This window comes from Phialemonium atrogriseum (genome assembly GCF_030411735.1).
Source record: "Phialemonium atrogriseum strain 8032-3 unplaced genomic scaffold QBC33scaffold_4, whole genome shotgun sequence".
Classification (NCBI taxonomy): domain Eukaryota; kingdom Fungi; phylum Ascomycota; class Sordariomycetes; order Cephalothecales; family Cephalothecaceae; genus Phialemonium; species Phialemonium atrogriseum.
In genome coordinates this window covers 598,442-624,503 of record NW_026848141.1, presented here as the reverse complement: position 1 = coordinate 624,503, position 26,062 = coordinate 598,442, and the positions used below count along the sequence as shown (strand labels likewise).

Below are 26,062 nucleotides of genomic sequence, written 5' to 3'. Positions count from 1 at the left end.
AATCCAACTGCCACCAGCCAGCCCACAGACCTCACAGCAGCGGCATCCCCCTCACCTCACCCTCCACCTCCACCTGATTATTGCCTAGGTTCCTAGCGAGGTCCAATCGTTTCGCCACCGATCCTCTGAATTGTTGGCGATTCCCGGCTCCCGCATCGCAGAAATGAATGGTTCAACTACCTGCCCCTAGGCGACGGGGTATTTTCGGGTGAACTCTGCTACTTTTCCACAACAATCGACCACGTCATCATCCATGCCCACCGCTCTTCTTATTCTTCTCAGTCTGCATTACCAACCTACCAACCCCGCAAAGCCGTCCATCTGGACCTTCTTGGTTGCAAGGTCGACGGCAAAGCGCAATTTTCGCTCCGAGTCCCAGTCGCTGCCGTGACATGCCACCCCGAACAAGAGTGCCGCGATAAATGTATCACCCGCTCCAATAGTACTGTGGCACATGGGGATATGACTCGTCAGCCGCTTGACCCCTCAAAAGCCACAACTCATGACTGCCTGATAAACATTGCGCTGTCGCTCTGGTCATCAACGCGAGAAGCCCCACTTACTCGACCACCCTTATTCTTTCCCGCCCTAACGTCGTGGCGGGATACTGGATATACTTCCCGGCTGGAAGTGACAATGCAGACGCTCCCTGTGCACCCCATGTACAGAGGACGAGAGACCTTGAATCCACGTATCAAGTCAGTTTGCCTGCAGCAGGTCCGTGTGTCTGATCTGCCTTCGATGGGTACCTACGCTCTTGGTGGTGACTCGCCTCGTAGGCATGATTCGGCTGTGTCGTAGCCCTGGTTCTATGCTACGATTACCACAACCTGTCCCACCCCAGGCCGATCGTTCGACAGGGACTTGGAAGCCAACTCACCTCGGCCCATGGTCGCGAGTAGAAGACAATGTTCGCCTCCGCGGCCAGCTCCCGTAAACCTTCTCGACCAGGCTTCTCCACCTCGACGCTAATTTTCGAGTCTGGGAGCGCACGGCGCAGATAGCGGATGCAACCAAGTACCGTCTCGGGAATCCGGCCCTTGACTGTGTGTCATTCCCTCGGAACGAGACGGAACAAAGATGTAAATCAGGACCCAACGTAGGTGGTTGCAAAAAGACTTGCCTCGAAATGCCAGAGACACTCCCCCTTGTCCCTGAAGTCGTCAGCGATCGCCACGAACTCCTCCAGCGTCATCTCTGGGAGGTCATTGAAGTTGACAATAGTGCGGCTTCCCGTCTCCTGGCTTCGGACGATGTAACTACTCGCTGGCTCCGTGTAGCCCCGCCGATAGAGACAGTGGCTGAAGTCGAGGGCCGGGCCCGGCCCAAACGACGACAAGATCTTCGACGTGGCAGGCGATTCGGATGATGGCAGGCAGGATATAAGGTGTGGGGTGACTGGGGACTGTCCGGGCTCGCGCCGGAGGAGCTGCAGGAGCACCTCGAGCGTGTTCGGACAGTTCCCACCCCGGCGAAGCTGGAGACTGTTCGCCCGAAGCTTGGAGTCCTCCTCGGGGAAGTGAGGCACGCTACATGTAGGTCGTAAGCCGTAATCTAGGTAGGTAGGTAGATCCCAGGAAGGGGTGTGGGAATTCCAAGCCCAGTCATGCGTCCTTACTTACCTTAGGATCGTGTCCAAGTAACACGCTCCGACAAGGATGATATGTTTCATGGCCGGCTCAGGAAAAGGGGGTCTATCCCTCTGCCTTTGATGCGGATGATACGCACCGCCTCCAGTTGGTTTTCAACGGTCTCGGAAAGAGCACAGAAACGACGTCCCAGCTTGGACTCTCCAGTGTCTATGTTCGACATCCGTGGGGTCTAGACTCAACCGTCTGCAGCTACGCATACATACACAGTAGTTCGCCAGACCGATCCAAGTGTGACTTCATTGTGGAGCAGGCTATTCTTGACTGTGATTGGCTCTGTCAAGTCAGTAGTTTGGGGAATATGTGCAGAAAGGTGGCTCTGACTGGACACGCAGTAGTTCTTAATCCTTCCTATCCCTACATGCCTCACATCTGCAAGTCCTAGACGTTGCAGCCACTCGCTCCGTTCCTCGCTGCGGGGCCTTGGTAACTGGCCACGAATCTAGGCCCGCTCTTCCCAGTTCTCTGCCATGGCAGAACGATGGTTCCAAGTAAGACCTGCTTGCGTTATTCAGGAACCAAGCTAGTCGTGCAGGGGGAATGATGGGCAGCCCAGCTTTGGCAGCGAACAGAGAGACGCAGAGTGTGGCTCCAATCAGCGAATGCCGTCTTTCACCGACTTCCATCTGTGATATGTAGCCTGCTCAGCCAGCGAGGGGAGGGGTTTCGTCATGGAAACCTGGGCTTGGCTCGTGTCCCAATGGGTTCGCCAAGCCAGCCTTACGCCATGTCGGTCACTGATAGTCTCCCGAGGCGAGAGCATCAATGGCGCTGACGACTGCAGGCCAGCGTTCCTCTTTCGCCCATCCCATCATCCCACAAGGAAAGAGGTCCTATTCTCGCCAGTTATTGCTGGTAGACAGGCTAAGCAATATTGAAATGACCGTAACATTAATTTAACCGCCTGTGATAAAAAGGAAAAAAGCTGCAAGAAATGTAAGATTTAGCACCGTTTGTCCTCTATCAGGGGCGGAGCGCCCGATGAGTAACCCCTTTTTCTTTTTCTATCACTATAAAGGCGGCAGTATCCTAATCATGTGACATGTCCCCCCTAAGTCACCGTCGCTAGACGGCCGACTCAGGGGTAGGGTTCTGTTCCTACGCGATACCTTACATCGCTGCTGGTCTCCAGTGATATGATGAAGTCGTTGCATGTTTTCTATAATCGCACGTCTTCTTTGTTGTTGCTAGTGGCGAATTGGCTGGGCAACCGTCAAAGAAGCCTAGGTTTAGCACCCTCACGACGCGCGCCTCAGATCATTCGGTGCAGGTTCTAGACGCTCCCACTGTATCCCTTCGACTTCTCCACCCCCCGATTCGTATAGCTTCCGAACGCTTCCAGGTTCGTGAGCGATGGTCAGGTCTTCCTGGATCCCATACACAGGGTCCTGGTGATAATCGTCGAGATGTACCCTCCAGGCTGGGTCCAGCGGGGAGCCCTCGGATCCTAGATCCTTCCAGGCCCGCACCGTCGCGCGCCAGGGAGAGGCCCGCACCGCAAAGTCGGTCGGACAACGGGCGCAGGCGCCGCGCACCTCGACGCCATCTTCCTCCTTGAACGCCGCGTGGATGTATGCGGAAAGGGTGGCCGGTCCGGGTGGCTGGGGCCCGGAGTACATGTGCATGTGCGGGCAGACCACGACGATGCCCATACTATCCGGGGACACGATCTCTCGTGCTGCTTTGTAGCGGCGGACGGAGAGTAGCAAGTACCGCCTCCTTCCTCCGTCGCTGTTGCCGTTGGAGATCTCGACCTTGGGGTATGTAGAACACTGGGCTGCAAGCACGTTTCTCTCGAGCGGGTAGATGACGAACCTAGAGTGACTCGGCGCCAGCAAATTCTGGAGATGTCTCTGGTGTTTCTTGTTGCCGAGCATGCGTGTGTATTTGAGCGTGAGCTGGATGTGGCGGTGGTGAGGCCAGAAGCAGTTGAAACTGTACTGGTAGCAACCATGTCGCCATGCTAGAGGGCAAAGGGTACGACATGGGCGTTTCGGGGTGTCGAACTCGACGACGCTGTGGAGGGCCATGCATTTCTCGCACACCCACCGCTCCGGCATGTCGTAGGCCAGGCCGGCGAGGTACTCCAAGTACTGCTCCCGGGGAAGGCGCGATGAAGAGTCGGCAAGGGGGAGGACGGTCCGCAGCCAGCGGCATGTCTGGGAGAGGAGCACTTGGCTGTGCAGGGGAAGGCTTGCCGATATGAGAAGGAGCAATTCAACCGGCAGCCGGAGGATGGCACAGTCGGGCTTCTGCTCCTTGAGGGACAGCCCAAGTAGATGGCGCATTGCTTTGAAGAGGTCCATGATTTTTGGTGTCTCAGCAAGTAGATGGCTGAGTTGAAACTTGGAGACCGAGATCATTTTTGTACCTGGGGTAACTAACGTCCCGTGCATGAGAACCTTCACCATTTAAACTTCAAGAGGCTTGTGGCAAAAGGTTCATGACCGATAACTCAAATACGACCTCCGGTGAGTCCTTCGAATACGAGTTTCAGTTGTTGCCCCAGGCAGCGCCGGAGAGAAGGCGGCGAGCCTCCTTTTGGAATTCCGGGGCCGAGCGAATAGGGGTTCAGTTGTTGCCCCAGGCAGCGCCGGAGAGAAGACGGTGAAGAGACGACGATCAGTACGTTCTCCAGGCATGTTGCGTGGCAAGCAGATTCCAGTCTTGGTTAGAAGAAATTTAGGTTTGTCAAGACGTATGCTTTTTCCGAGCTGGGTCGCCCTAGATCCTATGCCTATAAATTCCCTTCTCCCCTCTGTTCTCTTCCCCCCTTTTCCCTCTTTTCCTCCCATCCACTCTTTACTCTTGGTTGTCCAACTGCCCCATCATGTCTGTCGCTGACTAGGTGACCGCGATCAGCGGCGTCATCGCAGCCACCGTCGCAATAGCCACCTTTTTAGAGAAGATGGGTTGTGTTCGAAGGCGGTTTCGATGGTGGGGAGGACAGCCACGATCTGCGGCTGATGAACCGGTCGATTCGGAGTCGACTACTCAACGCGCCAAGGAGGAAGAGCTTAAAGTGTGGAAGGATGGTGTGGACAGGAGAATCGTTGGGCTGGAGGGGAGGATTGAGGGGGTCGAGGGGAGGATTGAGCGGCTCGAGGGGAGGGTGGGGGGGAACGAGATGAGGCTGGTGAGGATGGAGGCGTACCTCCGTGGGCAGCGTTTTGTTTAGTTTTTTTTCGGTATTTTTCACCAGCGCGAGCCATTCCGGTATAGGCTTTAAAATATTACCGGGGGTGGGTGGTCGAGGGCCTCAGCAGAGCTCGTACCTCACTGTGATTGCTGGGTCTAGTAGCCTTTCTCAAGGTGAAGCCAACACGAGCATTCACGATATCAACTTTGGTGTTTTCAACAGATTTGAGAATAAATTCTGATTTCCCTATTGTTTTGCCTAGCTGGTTGCCCTGTTTCCTGCATTAAAAAGTCATAGACTCCTCCACCTTGGAGGAAAAGTAATGCAGACAAGGCAGGTGAAGCAGGCTCTGGAGAGCTCCGTTTGCTGTGACTCTCGGCAGACTTCGTTTGAATCGAAGCATGAGGACAAAGAGCTTTCGTCTTACTCCACGGGCTCCATCCTGTTCAGTGTCCGGATGCGTCGATATCCTCAAGGTTGGGCCCCTGATGTCTTGCACACAATTATTCTTTCATTTCCTTTCTTTTTTCTTTGTTGTTGTTGAGAAGGAGGGGGGGGGGAGGCGAGGGGATGGCTTGAGGAAAGGGGGAGAATACCCGCCGACAAGTGCAGCAGGACAAAGAGAGACCTTTCCTGGGCTTTGTGACAACCCTCTGTGATGGGCTATCTAGATTGAGCTTGTCTGCCCAAACCCCTTTGGTCTCGCTTCCCCATCACACCATTCTGTCTTCAAACTCCCAGTCTCGCAGCCTCCCAGTCTCTCAGTCTCCCAGTCTCCCAGCAGTCTCCCGGTCTCTCAGTCTCTCAGTCTCCCAGTCTCCAGTCTCCCAGCCTCGCAGCCTCGCAGCCTCGCAGTCTTCCAATCTCGCAGTCTTCAATCCCCCAGTTTTTTCACAATGTTTCCCACATACTTACCACCGGCCAAATTGTCTCCAATGCCAGAAGTCGAGGGACCTAAGATCCAGCCATTTGTCTTTGACATTGACAATGACATCGGGCTCCTGGACCCTATTGCAGCTGAAGGGGACGGTCCCTTGACCTTGTATGTAGTCCAAGCCTCTATTGGCGGGCATATATATGCGCTGAAACTGGTGAGCCTGCTTTGCATTCTATCCTATCTTTGCTGCCAACCAAGTCAACCAAATTGACTGTTGTTAGTTCAAGTTCCACCATTCAGACGGGTGGGGTCATTGGCCTTACAGTAAAGAACTTGGCCAGATGAAGAGGATCTTTATCATCATTACGAGTTCTTCAGTGCTGAATGCCGTGCCTTTGGCCGCCTGAAAGAGGCTGGCCGTGAGGATCTGGCTGTCAAGTGCCACGGCTACTTTCTCCTCAAGGAAGAGCATGAGAAGATGATTGAGGAGAAGTACAAAATCGTTCCAGCCGACTGGGATATCGAGGATGGGCGCAAGGATGCCACTAGCAAGGATGGCCTGTACCGACCTATTCGCGCCATCGTCAAGGACTTCATCCCTGGTGGCGTGGACTTTCACCCACGACAGATACCTCAAATGCTTCACAACCTCATCAGCCTCCAGAATCTCGGTATTACTGCTGGGGACCTGAGATCAAACCAATACGTCAACGGAATCCTTGTGGATTTGAGCCACTCCAGGACCACCCCGCATCCGACCCTCACGCCTGGAATGGTGCCAGGTATATGTGACCGCCAGGTCGCTGAAGAGGCCTTTATGTGCAGTACGACGACTTTCGGTGTTTCGACAGTATAATAGACGACTGGAATGAGGAGGAAGGCCAGACGCAGGGCTTGATATGGCACCGTGCCCTTCTTAGCTGGCAGTACTCAAAGAGGCTCAGAAGCGACAAGACTGCTGCCCCAAAGAGCCGACACGACTTGGAGGGTCGGGTTAGCCGGTGTGACCCAAGAGTGTATGACTGGAAGGCGAGCAAGGCTGGGGGGGTGCGCAAGCCAAAACGCTGCACCTGATGGGAATTTAGGGGCCTGGAATTCGACGGTCCAGAGACAGTCTAACCCTTTGGGTGTGAAGGATGGCCCTTTTCTTCTTCTCACTTGCTCACACACACCCCCAGCCTCCAGCCTCCAGCCTGCCTCCAGCCCCCAGCCCCAATTTTCTTTTGTAGTTGCTTAACCCCGAGTCAGCTGTATTGCATAATTAACACCAACCTTAACTCAACACCCATTCTTTCAATCTTGATCCCCTGAATTTGCCTAGAAACGCCTTGCGCCCACATCATAGGTCTGTGTTCAAGAATCGTTGCCTTAGTGTCTGTCTAATGGCACGGCACTGTGAGTTGTGAATACAAACACCCCCTAGCGCGGGGCAGATCATGCCCTTTTAAAGCAAAAGGAGAGAAAAGAAGACCGGTTTTTGTGAGTGGGATATTGGAATACCACTTGGCAATGGATGGATGGATATAGATACGGTTGTCTCCAAGAGAGAGTACGTGTTACCCAAGGGAGGGGTTCTGCAATTTGATGAAAAGTCAAAGACGACGAGGAGAGACCAACAGGCTTTATCCAAGTTCAAATTGTGGCATCCCCCTCTGCGGGTAGCTAAAGGGGAAAATACTCCAATATATATCTGTAAAATACGCATATAGATTCTATTCCGACAAGAGCCTCTCCGTTATGGCCGGCTTTCTATCACCCTATCACGGAGTCGTAAAGCCTGCAACGAATCTCTCGAAGCAACACCCGAACTCCCCTTGTCTATCCTGGAAGAGTAAACGGCACCCCTACTCATCCATTCCAAAGGGAGATGGGAACGCCTTCTCCGAATAACGCCCGTCCATACACAGAGAAAAAAGACGAACAAAGATGCCAAGCGCCGTCTAAAGTCCCAAACTTTTCACACAGGTCCAGAGAACCACCGGAACGACCACATTATCGTTACCGCCCGTCAGGACAGCCTCTGTCAGCGACGCCACGGATGCGCACACGCCCGTATTCCGCACCACCGAGCCCCATGACCACAGCGACCACGGGCCCGGCCCACCAGGCCCCGCCAAGGCGGACGGCCAGCCGCCGATCCTCAGCCAGGCACTGGCAGCCATCAGGCCGGCGAAGACGGCGACGGCAAACGCCGCGCTGCCCTCAAGGCTCTTCCCACCGCCCCAGACCCACTTGCGGTGGCCCCACCGGCGCCCGATCAGGGATGCCGCCGAGTCGCCGAGACCGACGCACACGACGCCCGAGACCATGCTCACGTCCCTGGTGGGTACCTCCCACCCGGCCAGGAGGCCGCCGGAGCCGGAGCGCGGCAGGGCCGCCAGGCTCAGCCACAGGGGGATGGCGCAGCCGATGAGGAGGAAGATGTGGGAGATGACGACGGGCCCGCGGAGGTCGCGGCCGTCGACGTAGGGAGTCAGGAACATGGCGATGGGCTTCGACAGCGGAGGGAGCTGGCTGGCTCGCAGGAGGTCCAGCAGGAGGAAGATGGCGAGAACGAGTGACAGGGACAGGGCCGCGTAGGTTGGGTCGACGTAGGTGGCCGGGAGGAGCATGGCGACCATCATGAAGTGGAACACCTTGCGGCGAGTGTCGACCTCGTAGATCGGGGACAGCTGGAAGACTACGGCCAGACCCGTGATTATGATGCCGAGCCAGTAGCCACTGATAATCAGGCGGGTATTTGCCTCGCCGAAGGAGGCATGTCGAAGGTGCTGCACCCAGCCCTGGTAGCACGATTCCACGTGTTCTTCCCCAGTCCGTAGAGGGAGACGGATCCACCGTTCCAGATTCGCCTTCACGACCTGGAATCGAAACCATGGCAGGTTGCCAAAGAGATAGCCGAGCGCCCAACCGATTGGTTCGTCGCCGGATAGCGCGTATCTTTTCACGTACTCCCTGACCCCAAAGAGAACGATGGCCAGTACGCAGAGATAGACGTAGCCAGCGTAAATCCACTTTCGTGTTGCGGCCTGTGCCTGGGTTAGGGAGAAGAAGTACCGCATGGTGGAGGACGCCGAGCGTTTCCGGCGGCCCGAAGGGGTATGTGTTTTGGGTGGGAGTCCGGACCTGCCAAGAGATGGCAGAGTGTGGCGCCTCGACGAAGTCCGGAACATGGTCTCGTCCGGAAACATGGATCGGGCATGGAGCGAACCTGTCCGCGAAGGGGCGATGAGGGTTTCGGCGCCGCTAATAGTCCCTGTGCGCCGCAGGTTCTTTATAGAAGCTGGGGAATCGTGATTTAGTTCGTAATCATCATCGGACGTATTGCAAGATTCACCAGTCGAGTAGTCAAGGTCCAGTCCGGGAACGTCGTATCTGCCACGCTGGCAAGACAGCATCATGCCCCTGAGGGCTCGAAAGCCGAAGGCCCCTTTTGACGAGGCAGGAACCCGCATGAATCGCCATTTGGGAACCCTTGCTAATGTGATCCCCCACCTGATCACCGGGCCACAGATAATGAGGATGGCTAGACCCCCTCCCCATAGCATCGCCTTGAGGATAACGGCTTGGGGCGAGTAAGCCAAAATAAGAATATTAATTAGTGCGACCGACAGAAGCTGCAGCTCAGCGGCCAAGAGGCTTGTAGTGGTGAGGTACTGTAAAATGATGCATAATTGCTGGTGGAGGGGATATAGCAACGTCAGAGCCTCGTTTGACACCGTGTTTGTGTCAACATGGGCCGGATTCTGGTCTGACAAGAAAATTGGAATGCAGGAGAGGACCCAATGCAGGGTGCTGTATGGCTCATGGTATCGCGCACCAGGAATCAGACTCCTGGGGACTGCGCAGAGGCTCAGAACCAAGTTCGGCAGGATGACAGCTCTAACGTTCACTGCAATGAGCAGTGCAACAAGTATTGGTACCACCGGAGGATAAAATATCGGCGCCGGGTCAAATGACGAGGGAACGGAGATCGGAATCGTCCTTGACGGCTTCCCCCGCCTATAGGCCCATATGACGAGTCTCAAAGGATAGAGACATAGTAGCGCAACGATTAATCGGAATTGCGCTGTGAGTTCTGGGACGAGTTAATTAGATGGATCGGAGAGGAGACATCGGATAGACAAAAGTACCTCTCTGCCATAGTTTCAAGAATGGTTGCACAAGTCGGTTTGCTTGGACAAGGTAACCCAGGCAGGCAAGCAAGAGGAGCTCGGTAAGGCGCCGGATGAGTTCTTTCCGACTTCGAGCCTTCTCCCCACCGAGGAGAGACTTGGTTCTGGCTAACGTGTCTCGTTTTGGTCGATGCAGTGTTACTCGACCCTCATCCTCTAGCACTGCAGGGGATAGCAGCGGGGTTGATGATCCGGAGAGCGGCTCGTCCTTCCCACGCAGCCCTTTGTGTAGCCTGGTTTTTGGTGCTGGGAGGCGCTTTAAGAAATGTTCATCATCTGCCTCAGTGCCACTATCACTCGCAGGCGTGGACTCCCGGGTGAGAGACGAGAGGGCACTGCCTGGCTTGTGAGCAAGGACAGGTGTTGTGTGCGCTGTGTGGCAGCCAAGCGTGTCGGAGGGCTCTAGAAGCTCAAAGTTCCGTCTGTGGTAAGGATGTGGAGATCGTGAGGGGATTCTCAGTCTTTTGCCCTCGTCACCGATGTCATCGATGTTGCTGATCGAGGTCGGAGGAGGCGGCGGCGGTTGAAGGTGCTCGGGCATATCGAGTCTCGACAGGCCACCTGGCGCAACATGGGACTCGAATTGCTGAGCTGCATCCGCAGTGCAATTGCGGGCAAAGCACAAGGTTCTTCGGGTATCACCTGTCCACTAATCGCTCTGCAGTTGTGGCAGTTTGCATTGTTTTGTGGGAAAGGGACGACCGAATGCTTATGGAGGAGGCTCTTGCCAAAAATAACATGACTACCTACGCTCCATCATCACATGAAGAACCAGGGCATGATCCATAGGGGATTTGAGCCGCGTGCCGTGCCGTTACTCCACCTTGGCAACAAGACGCGCCACCTGTGGCTGAAGACATCCTGTGGCAGCCACTAACGGGGTTCTGCAGATAACCTAGCTTGCCTAGCTGCCTACTGTACTGTACCAAGGGTAGATTGAGATGTTGTAGAGAACACCAAGAGCGATGATTGCAGATTATTAGTTAGGTGCCTTAGGTACGTAGTGGTCTTTGAGTTTGACTTTGCTCTATCAATTCTTGAAGATGCGCATTTGCTACATCTGAGTATAAGGCAAACCGGATTAAAGCTGTGGTAGTAAAAATCCATCTACGGACAGTTGTACAAGAGTCAAGTCTCGACATCAAGACTCTAGCCCTTGGGCGGCACAGGAGAGGAGGTATTGTTTCGCATTTGTTTATGATTGCCATTGCTTTGGAAGCCTCCAGTCTGCAACCTGGTTCCGGGGTCTGTCGATCTGGCAATCTTAACAACTGTGCACCGTGATAGAATGAAGAGAAGGAGCGAAAACTCGACCTTCAGATAGAAAGTGTGCTGAACAAGGCGCTTTGCTTGAGCTGCTCATGAGCAGAATCCGAAAACCTGGCACATGCTGAAAGTTATGATGTCTTTCTGGCCTGATGAGCTGATGGGCGGTCCTTGGCAGACAAGGCCAGCCGCAGCATCCGTAGCTTGCCTCCTGCTGCGTATTTAGTAGCAAGTAAACAAAGCTGCCAAGACTGAGAATTGGGGCGGCTTACTGCGCATTGCTGGCCCGACACTAGTGTCGTAAAGGGTACGAGCATTCGATGCCGTGTGAGAGCACTGACATCGTACATGGTAGTTGAAACCTACTTGTGATCGAGCCCAGGCTCAGTTCCGATGGGAATACGAGAACCCACCCACCCATTGACGTCGTTTGCCTTACGTCGTGGTGGAGAGACACGGAAAACGAGTAGCCGAAAAAAAAATGGTATTCCACATTGCCTCTCCTTGTGTGGCCCTTGTGTGGCCCTGAACTTGATGTTCGGGTCCACACTATCAGCGGCCACAATCCTTGCTTGCCAGCGCAAACCCTGTCCATCAACTCCCGTCAGCCAGTAAAGCAAGTTTTCGGGCGGCCCACAGCGTCATAACCCCTGTCCGAGCTGAAGTTGGAAGCTGAGCAGCTCCGGTCAGCAACCTCCTTCTCCCGGATAGCTCCACCTCAACCACCAGCGTTCCGTTCTTTCTTTCCCTATTGTACAATACAAATCCGTAATCTGTAATCCGTAATCGCATCCTGATTTCAAGCGCAGTGCGACCCATCCCAGTGAACCCACTGCCGTGTTCGCCACTTCTATCCCGGCGGCCAACATCAATCAGGCGAGAACCAAGAGTTGATTGAGAACAACCTCCAGTCTCCGCCGGAGCCATTACGTCTACCACAGTAGCGCAGTAGACCCATCGTTTCGTCGATACAAGGGAATCAAGGCGCCCTTCCTCAATGATTACCCTATGATGCAGGTGCGCACTTCGGACAACTACCTAGATTTCGATTCAATCTAGTGTCACTTCCGTGCCACTGCTCCCTCCGAAGCCGTATTGGCCGCCCTTGGCTTGGACTCAACCCCCTCAGCTTATCCACACATCCCTTAGTCGCTGAGCATACACACCCTTAAACCATGGCATCCCCGGCATACAAAGATGCCTCCGAGCTAGAGGTTGGACATTCGGAATTTGTCTCTGAGAAGGAACTCGTCAGCCGAGGTGACAGCAACTCTCAATCAAGCACCCGGCAGCATCAAGCCCTGAGAGAAAACATGCCTTCCGCACGCCGTCTTTTGCTGGTTCTGTCGCTGTCGTTGCTGGTAATTTTTGGGGTCGCAACCGCCGTGTCCCCGGGAGAATGGGCTCAACGATCAGGCCAACATGAAGGGGTGGAAGGAGGCGAAGATGGCGGGTCGGCCCCGAAAGGAGCACCCTCATTCCGCCTGCTGGTCGAGCACGCCTCGCCGGAGTCCCTCCATGATCTCCTACACAAGTACTTCCCAGACCGCTTCAAGCATGGCATCTGGCCGTCCGAGCACTCGGCCATAGAAGCCGTCCATCGTAACGATGCCGTGCTGGCAACATCAATCGCTCAGCTGGCGAAGCGTGATGACACCAACACCACGGCCACTCCACCTCCGTCGACCTCGCCTCCGAGCAGTGACCCGACGACGGCTCCCACTTCCTCGTCTGGTGACGACACAGCGGCCGAGAGCAACCCTCCTACCACATCTACAGGAGACTCAGACCCTCCAACAAGCTCCGGTGATAGCAGTACACCGCCGCCTTCCTCAAGCTCTCCGCCTCCCAATTCTGATCCTCCTACTTCTGATCCCCCTACTTCTAATGCTCCTACTTCTGATCCCCCTAGCACCTCTCCCGGTACGTCCACTAGCGGTCCCCCTTCTTCCTCCTCGTCTTCATCTTCTCCCGCTTCATCTTCATCCCTCTCCATTACCTCCCAACCAACATCTTCCTCGTCAGTTTCATCTGTCTCCATTTCCTCCGAACCGACGTCCTCCGTCGCCGCTCCGTCCTCCTCGGACTCCGTGACTTCTCATGGAGGTACGTCTTGTGGTTCGAGCCGACCCTCGTTCCGGGTCTTCTTTGCCTTCCTCTTTGCTTTCACACCGTCAACTCCCCTGCGTGTCACTTGACTCGGTAGTTGCTGTCAGTGAGACGGTGCCCGACATGATGTCGTTGGTTGTGCGCGTGTGTGCATGTGCGCATCATTGTGACTGACATTGGTTTCTCAGAGCCGACTTCGACATCCTCGAAAACTTCGAGCACGTCATCTCACCACTCGAGACCGACAACGGCAACATTCACGTCGACCAACTCGGATGGCGGGCTGGTTATCGTAACGGCGACATCGTACGTTGACGCGGATCCCGCCGAAACAGGGGCCGCCAGCTCGACCAGGCCATCGGGCAGTCTGCAAACGAATGCGGCGCCGCTCCGTCACGGCCGGAATGAGGTCCTCGGGGCCATGGCGGCTGGGGTGGTTGTTGCTGGGGGGATTTTGCTGGTTTAGGACCGCGTCGGGGACATAACAACATTACATAAAGACCACACGGCGGCGATCAATTCTGTACATCACCAAGGGCCCGGGTTTAACTACATACATTCCTTGCACCACGGTGTCTTGGGTTTTGTCTTATTTCATGCAGGAACAGGAAACAGGAAACAGGAACGGGAACGGGAACTGGCATGTACATATACACGAGCCAGGCGATACGCCACGGCACCGCATCTCTCATTCCATCGGTCTCACAGAAAAGGGGAAGGCTTAGACGATGAATCAGACTGCAAGGTGCCCGGCATCAAACGGGTCCAGGAAGAGAAAAACGGGCAATCTGGCCAAGGCAGCTAGGAACAGGGGGCTCCATGACAGCTGTGATGAATTCAGCACACAAATAGAATATATTCACGCAAATAGGCATTCCCAAATTGTTTTGGTTTTGGTTTTTGTTTTGTCTCAAGAGACGAATTTCCAATTTCGGGCAATGTTTTTCTCACAAAGCTTTATCCTTGCAAGGATCTTGCTTCATTACCCATGCTCTCCCCCGCCGTTTCCACGGAACATTGGCTCGAAAAACATCCTATGAGGGTATATTCACAAAGACGCCAAACTCCTGTATGTAGATCATTGTGTGTGTGTGATCCACACGTTCAGTAAGTTGGTTCTAGCCAGGGCCGATCTTGGGCATGTCGTGATGCTCGCTCAACTTGGACAGATAGGTGTTCAGCTCCTCGACACGCTGCTTGTGGGTTTTCAGTAGTTCAGGCCGCCCTGATGCCGACTCAGGCATTTCCAAGAGCTATTTTCGACGAGTTAGTGGTGTTTAGCAGCATGGAAACGGACATGGGAACTTCTTCCGAGCAGGGGGTCTCACCTTCTTCCTCCTGGCCTCGGCGAAGCGCCGTTCGGATTCAGTCTTGTAAGTCACCGGCGCATCGCCGCCCTCACCCTCGCTCTTCTCTCCGCCGTAGCCCCTGCCCCGGCTCCTGGTTTCCTTGCTGTCTCCGTCCGCCTTGTCCTGTCGTGCCTCTTCGAGTCTGTCGTCATCCGGTCGGGACGGCGACTCGCCGGTCGAGAGCGCCTTCTCGAGGCTAGACTCCTTATCCTTCTTCTTCTTGCCGTGCTTCTTCACCTTCGTACCCTTGAGCCTTAGCGCGCCGCCGCCGTAGGTCGAGTACTCGCCAGATGCCATTTTGTGTTGTCGAAATGAAAGCGGCAAGGTTTCATCTGCAGAATCGCGGCGGTTACGGACCGAGGCAGGTTGTGTGTGGAGTCGGTGGGTGGGGGAGGAAGAAATTCACCGCCAAGTTTGCCGGAAGGGGACTAGCGTCGACCTATCGACAGGGGTGCCAGATGCCCTTTTCTTCGACGCGCTCCTCGCAATTTTTTTCCTTTCCTCTTCTCTTCTTCATCAAAAAGCAACGGAATACGCCACGACCGTCACTAAGTTGCCCTACAGTGTCGAGTTGCTAGTATCTCTCTGAGATCTTGATTCCGGATATTGAAATCTCCCTTGATAGGAAGTCTTGTGCCTTGGATATCCCGTGGGCATGAGATGCTGATAGATTGGGTACATACCACTGCTTCGGCTTTGGGTCTTGCTAGACTAAACTTCTACTGTGATGTGATGATGTATTTGATATGACACTAGATTGCACTAGGCTGACCTGACTCTGAGACAATCTCCACGATCTTAGCCGGACTGCGGATGGCACTGCCATGGCCTCAAGGTGGGAGGAAACTGTTGCCCGCCGCAGTTGCGTGCCTCAGGCCTTGGGCTCGCCGGGAGTGCCAGCGGTCCGTACCTATCAATCATCATCATAGATTCATAACATTCATGGGTCGATCAATCAATGTCTCGTGTGAATCTCCGTGACGAATGCTTCCGGCCTGGCGAGGTGCCACGGGGAAATTACGGGCTGGTGGGGGGGATTCTCGGGGTGCTTCTCATGGCCAACGAGACTCGTCCGTCCGAACACCCACGAGTTGCAGTTCGAGTCAAGTCTCAGTCTAGACAGCCGTCTTTGGAATCTGGCTCTAGCGGTGTCTCTCCTCTCGTGCCATGGCGACGGACTGCGACGGCGGCAATCTTGCTTCCTAGGCGACACGCTTGTGGAATGTAAGTTCCACGCGTAACCATTCCTCTCTCAGCACTACTCGCCGAGCCGTCTAGCGAATGTTCCGGTCGAGCGCGACCGAACACTGATCAGCATCATGTTGTCATCGAGTCCGCCTTCGTCCATATATAGAGGCAGTTGGGTGTGCTGTTTCCGGTCGAGAGTCTTGTTCTCTATCCACTCATCCACTCGCTCAACACTTAACTCAGTCCCTCGTTCTTGACTATAAAGGTCACAAGATTGCTCCGGACAGAGATCCAGAACAACCCACTCGCATCTTCAGTGAAACCGTTCCCCAAGTGTCTTTTGATCCAGTCATTATACACACCCAACACCACCACCATTGCCCAAGATGAGGTATGTCATCCCCAGCCAAAGCATGGTCCCCTTTCCATCCAAGCTAACTTGGATCACAGCGCCGCCGTCACACTTACCTCCTCCTTCCTGGAGTGCACGCCGCTTCCCACAACGACAGTCACTAATACGGTGACTTCGACCTTCACAACCACGTACTGTGTCACCCTGCCTGCCGCTTGCCCGACCAGCGAATGGATAGCCACCTACACGCTCCTTGAGATATGCACCGGTGAAAGGGACCACTGGACCCCGCCCGCCATCCCCCCCAACTTCGGCACCACCACTGTCTTCTGCGACGTCTGCCACGAGAAGACCCAGGTCATCACCTGCCCCAACGCCGCCGCCCCCACGGGCCCCACCGTCATCGGCGGCGACGGCATCACCGTCACCGCCCCAGACCACCCCGGCTTCCCGCAGCCCACCCAGAACCCCGCTCCAGGCCCGCCCGGAAACTTCGTCCCGCCGCCACAGGAGACCGGCGCGGCAAACCCGGACAACGGAGGCGATGATTCGCCCGTCGTCACTGCTGGCTCGCCGCCGTCGCTCAAGAAGGGCCTCGCCCTCATGGCTGGCCTCGCGCTCGCGGTGGGACAGTTCTTGGTCCTCTAGATGGGATGTTGTTTACGGGGTTGTCTTTTGTTTCTCTTGATTAGTCGCTTTGTAGTTTGTACAGAGTCTGATCACCATTCATGAGGAGGGGGCGAGATGCTGTTTGTTCCATTCAAGATTGGAGGTGTTTTCTTTCCATTCTTGGGGGGGTGGTTTTCGGGGGGCGGTAATCACCGCTGGAGCTTCAGATTGGATTTCTCTTCGTAATCATAATAATAATCGAGTGGTTCTAAATCTCGAGTTTCCACATCGTCTTGATTTCGCCGTGTCCTGGTCCTTTCCACCTCCCAATGGCAATGTCGAAGTCGTCCCTCTTTGTCGAGCTGTGGGCCCTAAGACTCTGTCCCCGCCTCTACTCCGACCCCTCGCTGATGTTCTTGCTCATGTGTTGGGCTCGCACAAACTCCTGGATCTGGGGGTCATGCTCAGGCCGCTGTGGCGGCCCAGGGACTTCAGCAGCCGGCTTGGCGGGAGGCGGCTCGTCCTCGTTGCCCAGCATGCGCCCGATCGCGGGCACATAGTGCGATACTTTTTTTTTGGTTTGCGTGCCGGTTAGTGAGACAGCCCCCGCGCCAGGGAATGCATGCAACGCGAGATTTCCCTCGCTTGGACGGGCGCAGGTCCAAAAAACCCACCTCTCTCTAAGACACCGCCATTCCCGTTCCGTCCGCTGTCGGGATCGTTTACCCGTTCCGCCGCAGCGTCCAGCTGGGCCTTGTAGTCCACTCCTGGCTTGCTGGCGTCCTGGTCGCTGGCCTTTAGGCTGTTGCTGCTATTCTCTGGCCCTGGCATTTTCTTCGGCTAGTGGGTCTGCGGGGAGGAGACGAGAGAGGAGGTGGTCAAGTGCGGGAATCTTGCTTTTGCGTGTTCCAGAGTAAAACTTTAAATATCAAGATATTAGACAATGACAGACGGATGGGGACTGGGTCTGCTGAAGAGAAGAGTTGTGGTTGAAGATCGCAGAGTCTGGGCAACTCGGCAGTCGAGCTGGAGTGAACTGGTGGAATGTGATGACATCATAGGCTCCAGCAAGCCGCCAAATAGCTTCTGGGCACTGTCTTTAGAGTTTTGGCCAAACAATCATACGGCCGGCACCAATTCAACATGATTAGCGGCCACTCCCTATCCTGGGGGCCCGACTGTAGCCCGGTCATGGAGAAGGGTTTGGCCGCTCAACAAACGTGTTTGAACGGGTGATCGATGTGACCATGTGCTTCCCATGAATCGTTGCATCGATCTTATCTTATCTTATCGATCTTATCGTCCCAGCATGACGTGCAGCAGGTGGGGGCAACGGAAGGAGGGGTTCTTCTGTGGTGTGAAAATTGGAAACTCGAATTTTCTGTAGAGAAAGGCACAATCAACCTAATTGGCCAACGCACCAAACCCAACCGACGCTACCCCCACCCACCTACCTCTCTTTCCACGATGGCGCCAATCCCGATCACGATAGTCACGGGGTTCCTAGGGTCGGGCAAGACGACGCTGATCCTCGGGCTAATCCCGCAGCTGCGGGCGGCGGACCCGTCGTACCGGCTCGCGCTGCTCAAGAACGAGTTCGGTGACCTGGCGGTGGACTCGCAGCTGGCGGGCTCGGAGGCCATCTCGGGGGTGCAGGAGATGCTCGGCGGGTGCATCTGCTGCAACCTGGTCGGGCAGCTGGGCGAGGCGCTGGCCGAGCTGGCGACCACGGTCCGGCCCGACCGCATCGTCGTCGAGACCTCGGGGTCCGCCTTCCCGGCCACGCTGGCCCTCGAGGTCAACAGGCTGGCCCGCGAGACTCCCGGGAGGTACGTCCTCGACGGCGTCGTCCACGTCATAGACGTTGAGAACTGGAAGGGCTACGAGGACACGAGCTATACGGCCCGCATGCAGGCCCGGTACACAGACCTGATTGTGCTTAACAAGTGGGAGGCCTGCGACGAGCGCAGGCTCGACGAGTGCCTGGACCGCGTCGGTGACCTGGAGCTCGAGACGCCGTGCGTGCAGAGCGACAAGGGCCGGTTGCCGGTGGAGCTCGTGTTCGGCGTTGGTGGGGAGCTGACGCGGGCTTTCGGGGACGACAGCCATGCAGGCACAGAAGGCCATGGCCACGACCACAGCCACGACCACCAGTCTGAGGTTGAGGTTCTTTCGATGGTGCTCCAGGGCCCCGAAGGTGCGGCTGTCAATGCCGACAAGCTTCAGGCGTTCCTCAGGAGCGCACCCAAAGACGAGGTCTACCGGATCAAGGCGGTGCTGACAGCCTCCTACACCCTACGGAGCTCGGAAGAGGACGAGTCATACCCCACGCCCCCCCATCCGCACGGCAGGTACATCCTCAATTGGGCATTCGGGCGGTGGACCTCCACCCCCGTGTCGGGTGGCCTGGAAGAGCACGATTCGAGCCGCGAATCGACGCTCAGGATGACCATGATACTTGCTCGCTACGAGAGCACAAAGTGGAAGAAGAAGTTAGAAAACGGCGGCCTATTAGAACTAGACGGCGATGACAAGGGGTCCCTCGTTGTCACTAGAATTTCATAGAGCCTACTTACACAACATGTATAGACGGCGCATGGGTGTTTGATGCAGAAACGCATTTTGTTTATAACCAGCCTGTTGATTCATCATGGGCCTATATATCTACACCATCACATCATTCATGCGGGTCTAACTAAGACCCCCACCCCGATACCGTGACCCCCCAGAATAAGAGCCACAGCCCGGGCTCTAAATCCACCTCTCATAGGGTTGCGAAGGAGAATCCGCCTCATACAGCGACACAATGTCGAGTTCCCACTCCCCGCTGCCCCGCGGCCCTTCCCCGGAATCCCCCGGCTTTCGGGACGGCATCCGCTGGTAGAACCTCGACGAAGGTTTCACGGTTCCAAGCGCCGGCACCGGCGGGTCTTGCTCCGGGGAGCCGGCGATGACGATGCTCGGCGGAGAGGACCCCATATCGTCGGTCTGGGGTATCTCTCTGCTCTATAATGTCTTGCTCAGCTCTTGGATAAAAGCCATGGCAGGGATGGGTGTTCCTAAAACCTTTGTGACTAGGCCGCTTTTGACGAGCCTGTCTCTCGACCGCGGCGTGGGGGAGATTTGCATCATCGCGAAGTGGAGCGTGTCCTGCGACGGATGCTATATAGTGTCATCGTTAGCGGTGCTATGAGAGGTCGTAAATGCGGGATGGAACGAGTACCGCTTTGATAGGAGGGGCTCCTTCTTCGGAGACGGCATTATTCTGATCCGCCGGCGCCGACCTACGGGGCTGAGTCTGCGGCTTCGGAGTCGCAAGTCTCGTCTCCGGGTATGCCGCGTCACTTGGGCTTGGGAGTGGCGGGGGAGCGAGTCTTGGACTCCGGCGGTGGTGAGACCGGCGGCTCGGGGGGGACGACTCAGGCAGCTCGGCGTGCAGGAGAGGTCGGTCCCTCGCACCATATGAGTTAAGACCCTCCTCCCCTGATGTGTAGTCAAAGTTGGTTCCGCATTTCGTGCAGCTCATCTCGCCCCTTCCGACGGTGTGAGCTTTGCATACAAGACAATAACCCCTCCTCGCCGCCTCCAGCCTATACAGCCGCTGGACATCCACCTCCTCGGCCTCGGCCACCTCGCCGTGATACGACTCGTCGCCGTCGCCGAGGTATCCCGCGCTCGCTCCCACACTCGGTACACTTAGCAGTGTCCCACGGCGCGGCGACCGGATCCCGCCCATGCTGCTGCTGCCGCCGCCACGAGGGGGAGAATACGAGGCTTTGGATTGTCGTGTGGTTCCGACGCTACCGCCCCCGCCGCTACCGTGCGTCTCGGATCGATGATCTTGGGAAATGCTAGTCAGCGGCAAAGAAAAGGAGGTATATCCGGCCCCCTCCTCCTCCTCCACATCATCATCAACAACAACCACATCCTCATACTCAGACCCAGAAGATCCCTCCACACCATCACCCTCGAGCCCCAGCTGGCCCACCCCTCCACTCAGCCAACGCCCCCTCCTCCGCTCACGAGCGACATCGCCCACCAGCGCCAGGGCCCGCCCCTCCGCCTGTGCCTGCCGCTGCCAGGCCGCGATCTCGGCCCGGCACTCCTCCTCGGACGGCGCCTCGGACGGCTCGACCCGCCGGCCCGGCCGGTCGGGCGTGTGCGTGATCCTGAACAACCCGACGTCGGCGCCTGCGTCGCTGCGGTGTGGTGGTGGTGGCTGTTGATGTTGTTGCCTGTCGGCCCCCCGGCCGGGCAGGTGGATGCTTAGTCGGCGGAGCCTGCGGGAGAGGGAGGTGGTTCTGGTAGCTGGTTTGGGGTCACTTGCCATGGATTTGCTCCGGGGGGAGGGGGTTAGTTAGTTAGTTAGTTGGGCAAGGTTGAGGAGGGAGTAAGGTGGTGGGCACGAGGACGGCGGTGGTAGGGGGGAACTAGCACAACCAGACGGCATCTCGAGGGAAAATATCACAAAGACCGAGTGCTTACCAAGGTTGGACTCCTTGGCTAGACTCTTTGTATGAGAGGTCCCCTAAAAGGTGGCTATTATTCAATTTATTCCTCGCATATAGGACAATAAAGAACCCCCTTGACCCGTCAACGTACATGGCGCTCGCCACTTCCGAAGTTCGAGTCTCTCCTTTGTTCTGTTCAAAACCACCATGACCCGCATGGCAAGGTTTCTCGGCATCAAGTCCCCGGTATCTCAGTGATTCCGTGATACTCTTTGAAAGCTGCATGATCTCCCCTCCCCGACCACAAGCTGCAATCACAGGCTTACCGTGAATGTCATATTATTGCTCAGGACGAGCAAAACAGGGGGTAACCCATTGCAGAGCACCTCAATGTCAGAGAGATAGCGGACGCTTGCCTCGTCGCTTTGGCAGGTCCCCTCCTCTGGGATTGGCAGAGTGGTGAACAGGACGGCCGTGTCATTGCTATTCTGACGGAGGAGCTCGTTGAGAATGAGATGCTGGGCGCGGCTCGGGAGGTCGTTGAAGGACAGCGGGAATCCCTGGGTAGAATAGCTTGACCCGCTCCTGTCGCCGTCTTCTTCCCTTGCCACGAATGAGCGGGATGAGATCAAGTCGGCTATGTTGACCTGCGCATCGCCGTCGCCGGGCCTTCTGGAGACTGACGCCTTTTGAGACCTCGCTTCCGGCTCGGCGAAGGAAACAGAGGGCCCGCCACCCGCAGGGTCCTCGGTTATCTTCGCCTCGGGTATCGGCTTGCTGGAGAAGCGCCCTGTGGAAGAATGGCGGGAAAAGGGAGGTCGTTCACGGGGTGTCCCGGTGGTCTGCGAGTTTGCAAACATAATCCTGGGCTCTGAGCCTTCCTCGTTGGTGATTTTTGTCTCTGGGACAAGCATGCTAGAGAATTTCATGGCCGACGATCCCTGTCGAGAAAGTGGTGGCCTTTCAGGTCGGAGAGATGGCGTATCGGACCTCATTCCCCTGCGAGCCAACTTCTCCGGGCTGAGCGACCGCGTCGACACAGTTCCCGAGGTTCTCTGAGTCTTCGACGGTGGCGCTAAAGTTGGAAATAGATCCTCGGTGTCCTCGCCCCTCCTATGTGCGGGTTTGGACATGGTCCCATAAGAGTCCCCTGTCGGGACGCCCAGGCCACGGCCTTTGCCCTTCCGCTCTTCTCTCCTTTCCGGGCCCCTTGGCCGGTCCAGAATATCTCCAAGGCTCTTCCGCCTGTTGGCCAGCGAAAGCAAGGGACGCCTTGCGGGTTCCGTATCGTCGAGGTCGCCTTCACTTGCCACGCTTCCGGCATCGTTGAAACAAGCGCCTAGATTGCTGTCTTCCGAAGACTCGTTATCGCTATCGCTCCCACTCTCGTGCTCGGTGTCGGAGTCGTCAAACACGTTCGACGGGAGGTTCTGGGTATGTATCCCCATATTTACACCCAACCTTGCCAGTTCGGAAACGGTCGATTTCTTTGGGAGGTCAGCTAGGATTACCGTACTGGCCCGTCGTCGGTCTGACCCTTGTCCTTGGCTGGCATGAGGGTTATACACGCCGGGCCGTGCCGTTGTCGATCCCATGACGTTGGCAATGGAAGCCAACTCCTGTGATACGCTCATCGTGTCGTGAGAGGAGCCCCGAAAGCTCTGTAGATCGCCCCACCATTCATCGTCTTTCAAGCACTCGTTGACGACATCCTCCGTGTCGTCCGAGCCGGGCTGGCCGTGTACTATCATCTCGTAAGTCCCAAGCTGACCGCACGCCAGCCAGAAGACGAGCACTTCGGCTTCGATCCTCAGTTTGTCAAGGAGAGCCCTGACTCGACCGCGTTCTTCCTCAACCTCGCTTTCGTACTCGACGAACACAAGGACTCGCAGGTTATAGACTCGCTTCCAACCGGGCACCGTTTGAAGAATGTAGCCCAGCTGGAGGATTAGCGTATCTGTCCGGAATTAGCGTGTTGTTCGTGAAACCAGAGGGCTAGGATAGCTGATAGATACACAGTAACTTACATGTGTCAAAGTTCGTGGTCAACACACTCTTGCCCTCTGCGGACAGTTCGGCGGACATTTGGATAGGCCACAAGTCAATGTATTTCTTTGAATTGCTGCCATCCCTCCGAGGTGTCTCCAGTGTCTCGAAACCCTTCCCGACTGCAACATTGAGTCGATACCTCAACGCCAGATCCTCCAGTATAGTCAGGTAGCTTGTGACGTGCATCATTTCCTCCGTCCGTATGACGTCGGTGGGTAGAAAGCCCTCCAACAAGCGAGCAGATGTATCGCCTCGTCTCCTGCGAGTAGTTTTCTCATCGCCTCTGGGGGCCCTTGGTGATACTGGGGACGTGGGCAGGTTGGGGATCCCGGTAAACGTCATCGACGCCCTCAGCTCGTCCATGTTGTAAAATCCAAGCACGGCGATGTTCGGCCTCATTCCGCCCAGCCCGGATGAGAGAATCAAACTTCTGACCCCCCAAGTTATGGAAGGGGACATGGTAAGCTGAACAAAGGCTTTGATCCTCGAGTACTCGGAAATATACCGAGTCCAGGCAGCCTGCTGAAGCTTTGCCTCGTGGACACCCGCAGCAAAGTCATCCGTTACGATAACGTGTCCCAGTATATAAAGGGAGCCCTTTTTCATGGAGTTGCAAAACTGTATCAGTCGGGTATTTCGCCTGGGGTCGTTGATGAGCAGAATTATCTGGGGCCTCCAGAACTTGATATGTTCTGGTTTGAGGCGCAACAGGTATTTCCTGACTTGGTGATAGATGAGGTTCTGGGAAACATCGCCCCAGTGTTTCGGTGGGCTCAGATAGTGGATGAGAAGGAAGAGGAAGACAAGAAGGCACACGGCAGTGGTAGCGTATGTCTCGTCGATGAAGAACATGGCAGCTGCTGACAGCACACTGCCAGCGAAGGCCGTCTGCCACGTGAAGAACTTGAAAGCTGGTCTGAAATTCGGTGCGGAACCGATCTTGAGCAGGAAGCAGGCGAGGTTCATGACGAAGAATGTCATCTAAAGGGGTTCAGTTCTCCATTTCTCATCTTGGGGGGTTTCTTTTCTAGGCCGCTTGGAAGGGGTTGAACTAGACTTACCTGATAGCCCATCGAGATGAAAGTGGCGATCTGGTTCAGGTTGGCAAACAAGGCAAACTGAGCGACCACGTACGTTAGGAATATGGCGAGAAAAGGCTCATCAGCTTTCTTCGTCCCCTTTCCAAAGAGAGACAGGCCCGGAAAGAGCTTGTCCCTGGCCAGAGCCTGTAGCAGTTTGGCGGAGCCAATAACTCCCATCAGAGCCGAGAAGAAGGTCGTGGCACACTCCCCCGCGAAGATTAGGGGTGCCCAGATATTCGTATCCTGGATGATATTCTGATCCCCGAGAAGCGATGCGTGAGTTGTACTGGCGGCCAGCGATAAGATGACAAGCAGGTATGCGATGAAGGTTGACAGCATTGCCCGCAAGGTTCCGACTGGAATGGCCTTGCTGGGATCCTTCAAGTCCCCCGACATGGAGGCTCCGGCAAAAATACCCGATGTTGCAGGGAATAGAATACCAAAGAGCTCTCGAAAGGTCTCCATGCCTTTGTACTCTTCCCCGGACCAGTGCGGTAAGAGGTTTGAGCGTAGTGTATCCAAGCTGAAGCCCGTAAAATCGATCCCGAGGCTGGGGTCCTGGAAAGGGCGCATAAACAAGGCGGAAAATGGGATGCTGAGGATGGAAATGGTGAGGATGACGAGCAGGGCGTTGCTCGCCCTGGCAAAGATGCTGCTCCCAGCCAGGCAAAGGAGGGTGCAGATAAGCAGGGCCACAGTTTCGAAGAGATAGTTCCACCAGTACCCGTGAGGCATCACCGAGCCCAAGTTCAGTTTCAGGCAGTCGATCAAGCCGACGACGTTGAGTGCCGTGTTGAGAACCTGGGCCAGGTAGAACAGAATACCAATGGAGCCACCAAACTCGGGTCCCAAAGATCGAGAGATCAAGTAGTAGGCCCCGCCACCCTTGACTTCACCATTGGATGCAATGGCAGACAGGGACAGAGTCGTGACAAAGTCTATGAGATAGGCAATGATCAGGAGGCCTGCCCGGAGGGGGGGGGAATACGATGTCAGTCACGGCTGGGCATGTCAAGGATGAGGGAAGAGGGTACCGACCTAGTATGCCCAGGAGACCAACTTGACCCAGAATGAGGCCGAACCTCAAGAACATGAGGATGCTCAGGATGTTGAGGCATACTGGGATGTAGACGCCGGACACGAGTCCCAGCTTCCCTTTTTTGCCTGGTAGTTCTTGGCCCATCATCATGGCGCGCTCTTCTTCTTTGGTGAGAGGCATTTCTGGGCCGTAATATTCACTCCTCTTGGGAGCGAGTAGGTAGATTCGGACGAGAGAAGATAGTCCTCGCTAGCTCGGCGAGGGAAACGCTTCTCGCGGCTCGCCCAACAAGCTCAAAATAGAGGATCTTGGGAGCAGCGAGAGCAGCTCGAGATCAATTATAGACCTCCACCGATTTCGAATGTTCCGGATATGCATGCTCGCTCATCCCTCGAGGCATGCTTGCTGATGACTTGTCCGTGGACTGCCTGCCATGAGTTGAGCAGACGTCATATGGAGGTACAGGCAAGAACGGTTTTAGGTGCCGACCTCCCGCCGTAGCCAAGCAAATTAGTGTACATTTTTGAACCAGGGGGAGCCACAGGGATGCGACGGCTGGTGAAGCACTAAAACCACCTACGTAGTAGGTATGCACAGACATTGTACCCAGCTGTGAATTATGTGGGTACAACCTATGAATGAACTGGATAGAAATGTCCTCCAGGCCTCTTCCCTCCTACCTTACATTTCGAGCAATGTCTCTGCTTGCGGGCCGGCTAAGTTCAGAG

At 55.7% G+C, this 26,062-nt stretch overlaps 11 protein-coding genes across 11 annotated transcripts; 4 read left to right on the top strand and 7 right to left on the bottom strand.

Annotated features, from left to right (window-relative positions):
- Window positions 1–288: 288 nt before the first annotated feature.
- Window positions 289–1,672, bottom strand: QBC33DRAFT_445419 (Ketohexokinase; the record flags this gene model as incomplete). Its single annotated transcript, XM_060424326.1, has 6 exons — window positions 289–445; window positions 564–680; window positions 754–809; window positions 881–1,044; window positions 1,120–1,529; window positions 1,623–1,672. 6 exons carry the CDS (start codon window positions 1,670–1,672, stop codon window positions 289–291), a joined length of 954 nt encoding a protein of 317 aa, XP_060286684.1.
- Window positions 1,673–2,887: 1,215 nt separating this feature from the next.
- QBC33DRAFT_555949 (uncharacterized protein) lies at window positions 2,888–3,955 on the bottom strand (the record flags this gene model as incomplete). The annotated part of the gene is made up of 1 exon (XM_060429683.1): window positions 2,888–3,955. The coding sequence occupies one exon, from the start codon at window positions 3,953–3,955 to the stop codon at window positions 2,888–2,890; it is 1,068 nt and encodes a 355-aa protein (XP_060286683.1).
- Window positions 3,956–5,684: 1,729 nt separating this feature from the next.
- QBC33DRAFT_600640 (kinetochore Sim4 complex subunit FTA2-domain-containing protein) lies at window positions 5,685–7,005 on the top strand (the record flags this gene model as incomplete). Its single annotated transcript, XM_060432087.1, has 3 exons — window positions 5,685–5,817; window positions 6,007–6,447; window positions 6,525–7,005. The coding sequence occupies 3 exons, from the start codon at window positions 5,685–5,687 to the stop codon at window positions 6,737–6,739; spliced, it is 789 nt and encodes a 262-aa protein (XP_060286682.1). The 3' UTR covers window positions 6,740–7,005.
- A 482-nt stretch (window positions 7,006–7,487) lies between these two features.
- Window positions 7,488–10,742, bottom strand: QBC33DRAFT_268202 (uncharacterized protein). The gene is made up of 2 exons (XM_060423165.1): window positions 9,799–10,742; window positions 7,488–9,743 (listed from the first exon to the last, which is right to left on the bottom strand). The coding sequence occupies exons 1-2, from the start codon at window positions 10,379–10,381 to the stop codon at window positions 7,606–7,608; spliced, it is 2,721 nt and encodes a 906-aa protein (XP_060286681.1). The 5' UTR covers window positions 10,382–10,742; the 3' UTR covers window positions 7,488–7,605.
- A 1,415-nt stretch (window positions 10,743–12,157) lies between these two features.
- Window positions 12,158–13,812, top strand: QBC33DRAFT_267559 (uncharacterized protein). The gene is made up of 2 exons (XM_060423162.1): window positions 12,158–13,029; window positions 13,404–13,812. The coding sequence occupies exons 1-2, from the start codon at window positions 12,282–12,284 to the stop codon at window positions 13,679–13,681; spliced, it is 1,026 nt and encodes a 341-aa protein (XP_060286680.1). The 5' UTR covers window positions 12,158–12,281; the 3' UTR covers window positions 13,682–13,812.
- A 211-nt stretch (window positions 13,813–14,023) lies between these two features.
- On the bottom strand, window positions 14,024–14,917 carry QBC33DRAFT_616886 (uncharacterized protein). The gene is made up of 2 exons (XM_060432669.1): window positions 14,544–14,917; window positions 14,024–14,468 (listed from the first exon to the last, which is right to left on the bottom strand). The coding sequence occupies exons 1-2, from the start codon at window positions 14,859–14,861 to the stop codon at window positions 14,334–14,336; spliced, it is 453 nt and encodes a 150-aa protein (XP_060286679.1). The 5' UTR covers window positions 14,862–14,917; the 3' UTR covers window positions 14,024–14,333.
- Window positions 14,918–15,944: 1,027 nt separating this feature from the next.
- QBC33DRAFT_528099 (uncharacterized protein) lies at window positions 15,945–17,004 on the top strand. The gene is made up of 2 exons (XM_060427029.1): window positions 15,945–16,143; window positions 16,203–17,004. Exons 1-2 carry the CDS (start codon window positions 16,139–16,141, stop codon window positions 16,750–16,752), a joined length of 555 nt encoding a protein of 184 aa, XP_060286678.1. The 5' UTR covers window positions 15,945–16,138; the 3' UTR covers window positions 16,753–17,004.
- QBC33DRAFT_528096 (uncharacterized protein) lies at window positions 16,687–17,700 on the bottom strand. Its single transcript, XM_060427028.1, has 2 exons — window positions 17,388–17,700; window positions 16,687–17,280 (listed from the first exon to the last, which is right to left on the bottom strand). The coding sequence occupies exons 1-2, from the start codon at window positions 17,542–17,544 to the stop codon at window positions 17,105–17,107; spliced, it is 333 nt and encodes a 110-aa protein (XP_060286677.1). The 5' UTR covers window positions 17,545–17,700; the 3' UTR covers window positions 16,687–17,104.
- A 162-nt stretch (window positions 17,701–17,862) lies between these two features.
- On the top strand, window positions 17,863–19,589 carry QBC33DRAFT_267438 (CobW/HypB/UreG, nucleotide-binding domain-containing protein). The gene has a single exon (XM_060423161.1). The coding sequence runs from the start codon at window positions 18,181–18,183 to the stop codon at window positions 19,276–19,278; it is 1,098 nt and encodes a 365-aa protein (XP_060286676.1). The 5' UTR covers window positions 17,863–18,180; the 3' UTR covers window positions 19,279–19,589.
- On the bottom strand, window positions 19,315–20,701 carry QBC33DRAFT_528094 (uncharacterized protein). The gene is made up of 3 exons (XM_060427027.1): window positions 19,937–20,701; window positions 19,780–19,875; window positions 19,315–19,719 (listed from the first exon to the last, which is right to left on the bottom strand). Exons 1-3 carry the CDS (start codon window positions 20,447–20,449, stop codon window positions 19,465–19,467), a joined length of 864 nt encoding a protein of 287 aa, XP_060286675.1. The 5' UTR covers window positions 20,450–20,701; the 3' UTR covers window positions 19,315–19,464.
- Window positions 20,702–21,260: 559 nt separating this feature from the next.
- On the bottom strand, window positions 21,261–25,743 carry QBC33DRAFT_268105 (amino acid permease-domain-containing protein). Its single transcript, XM_060423164.1, has 4 exons — window positions 25,334–25,743; window positions 24,275–25,260; window positions 23,192–24,194; window positions 21,261–23,121 (listed from the first exon to the last, which is right to left on the bottom strand). The coding sequence occupies exons 1-4, from the start codon at window positions 25,512–25,514 to the stop codon at window positions 21,479–21,481; spliced, it is 3,813 nt and encodes a 1,270-aa protein (XP_060286674.1). The 5' UTR covers window positions 25,515–25,743; the 3' UTR covers window positions 21,261–21,478.
- Between the last annotated feature and the right edge of the window lie 319 nt (window positions 25,744–26,062).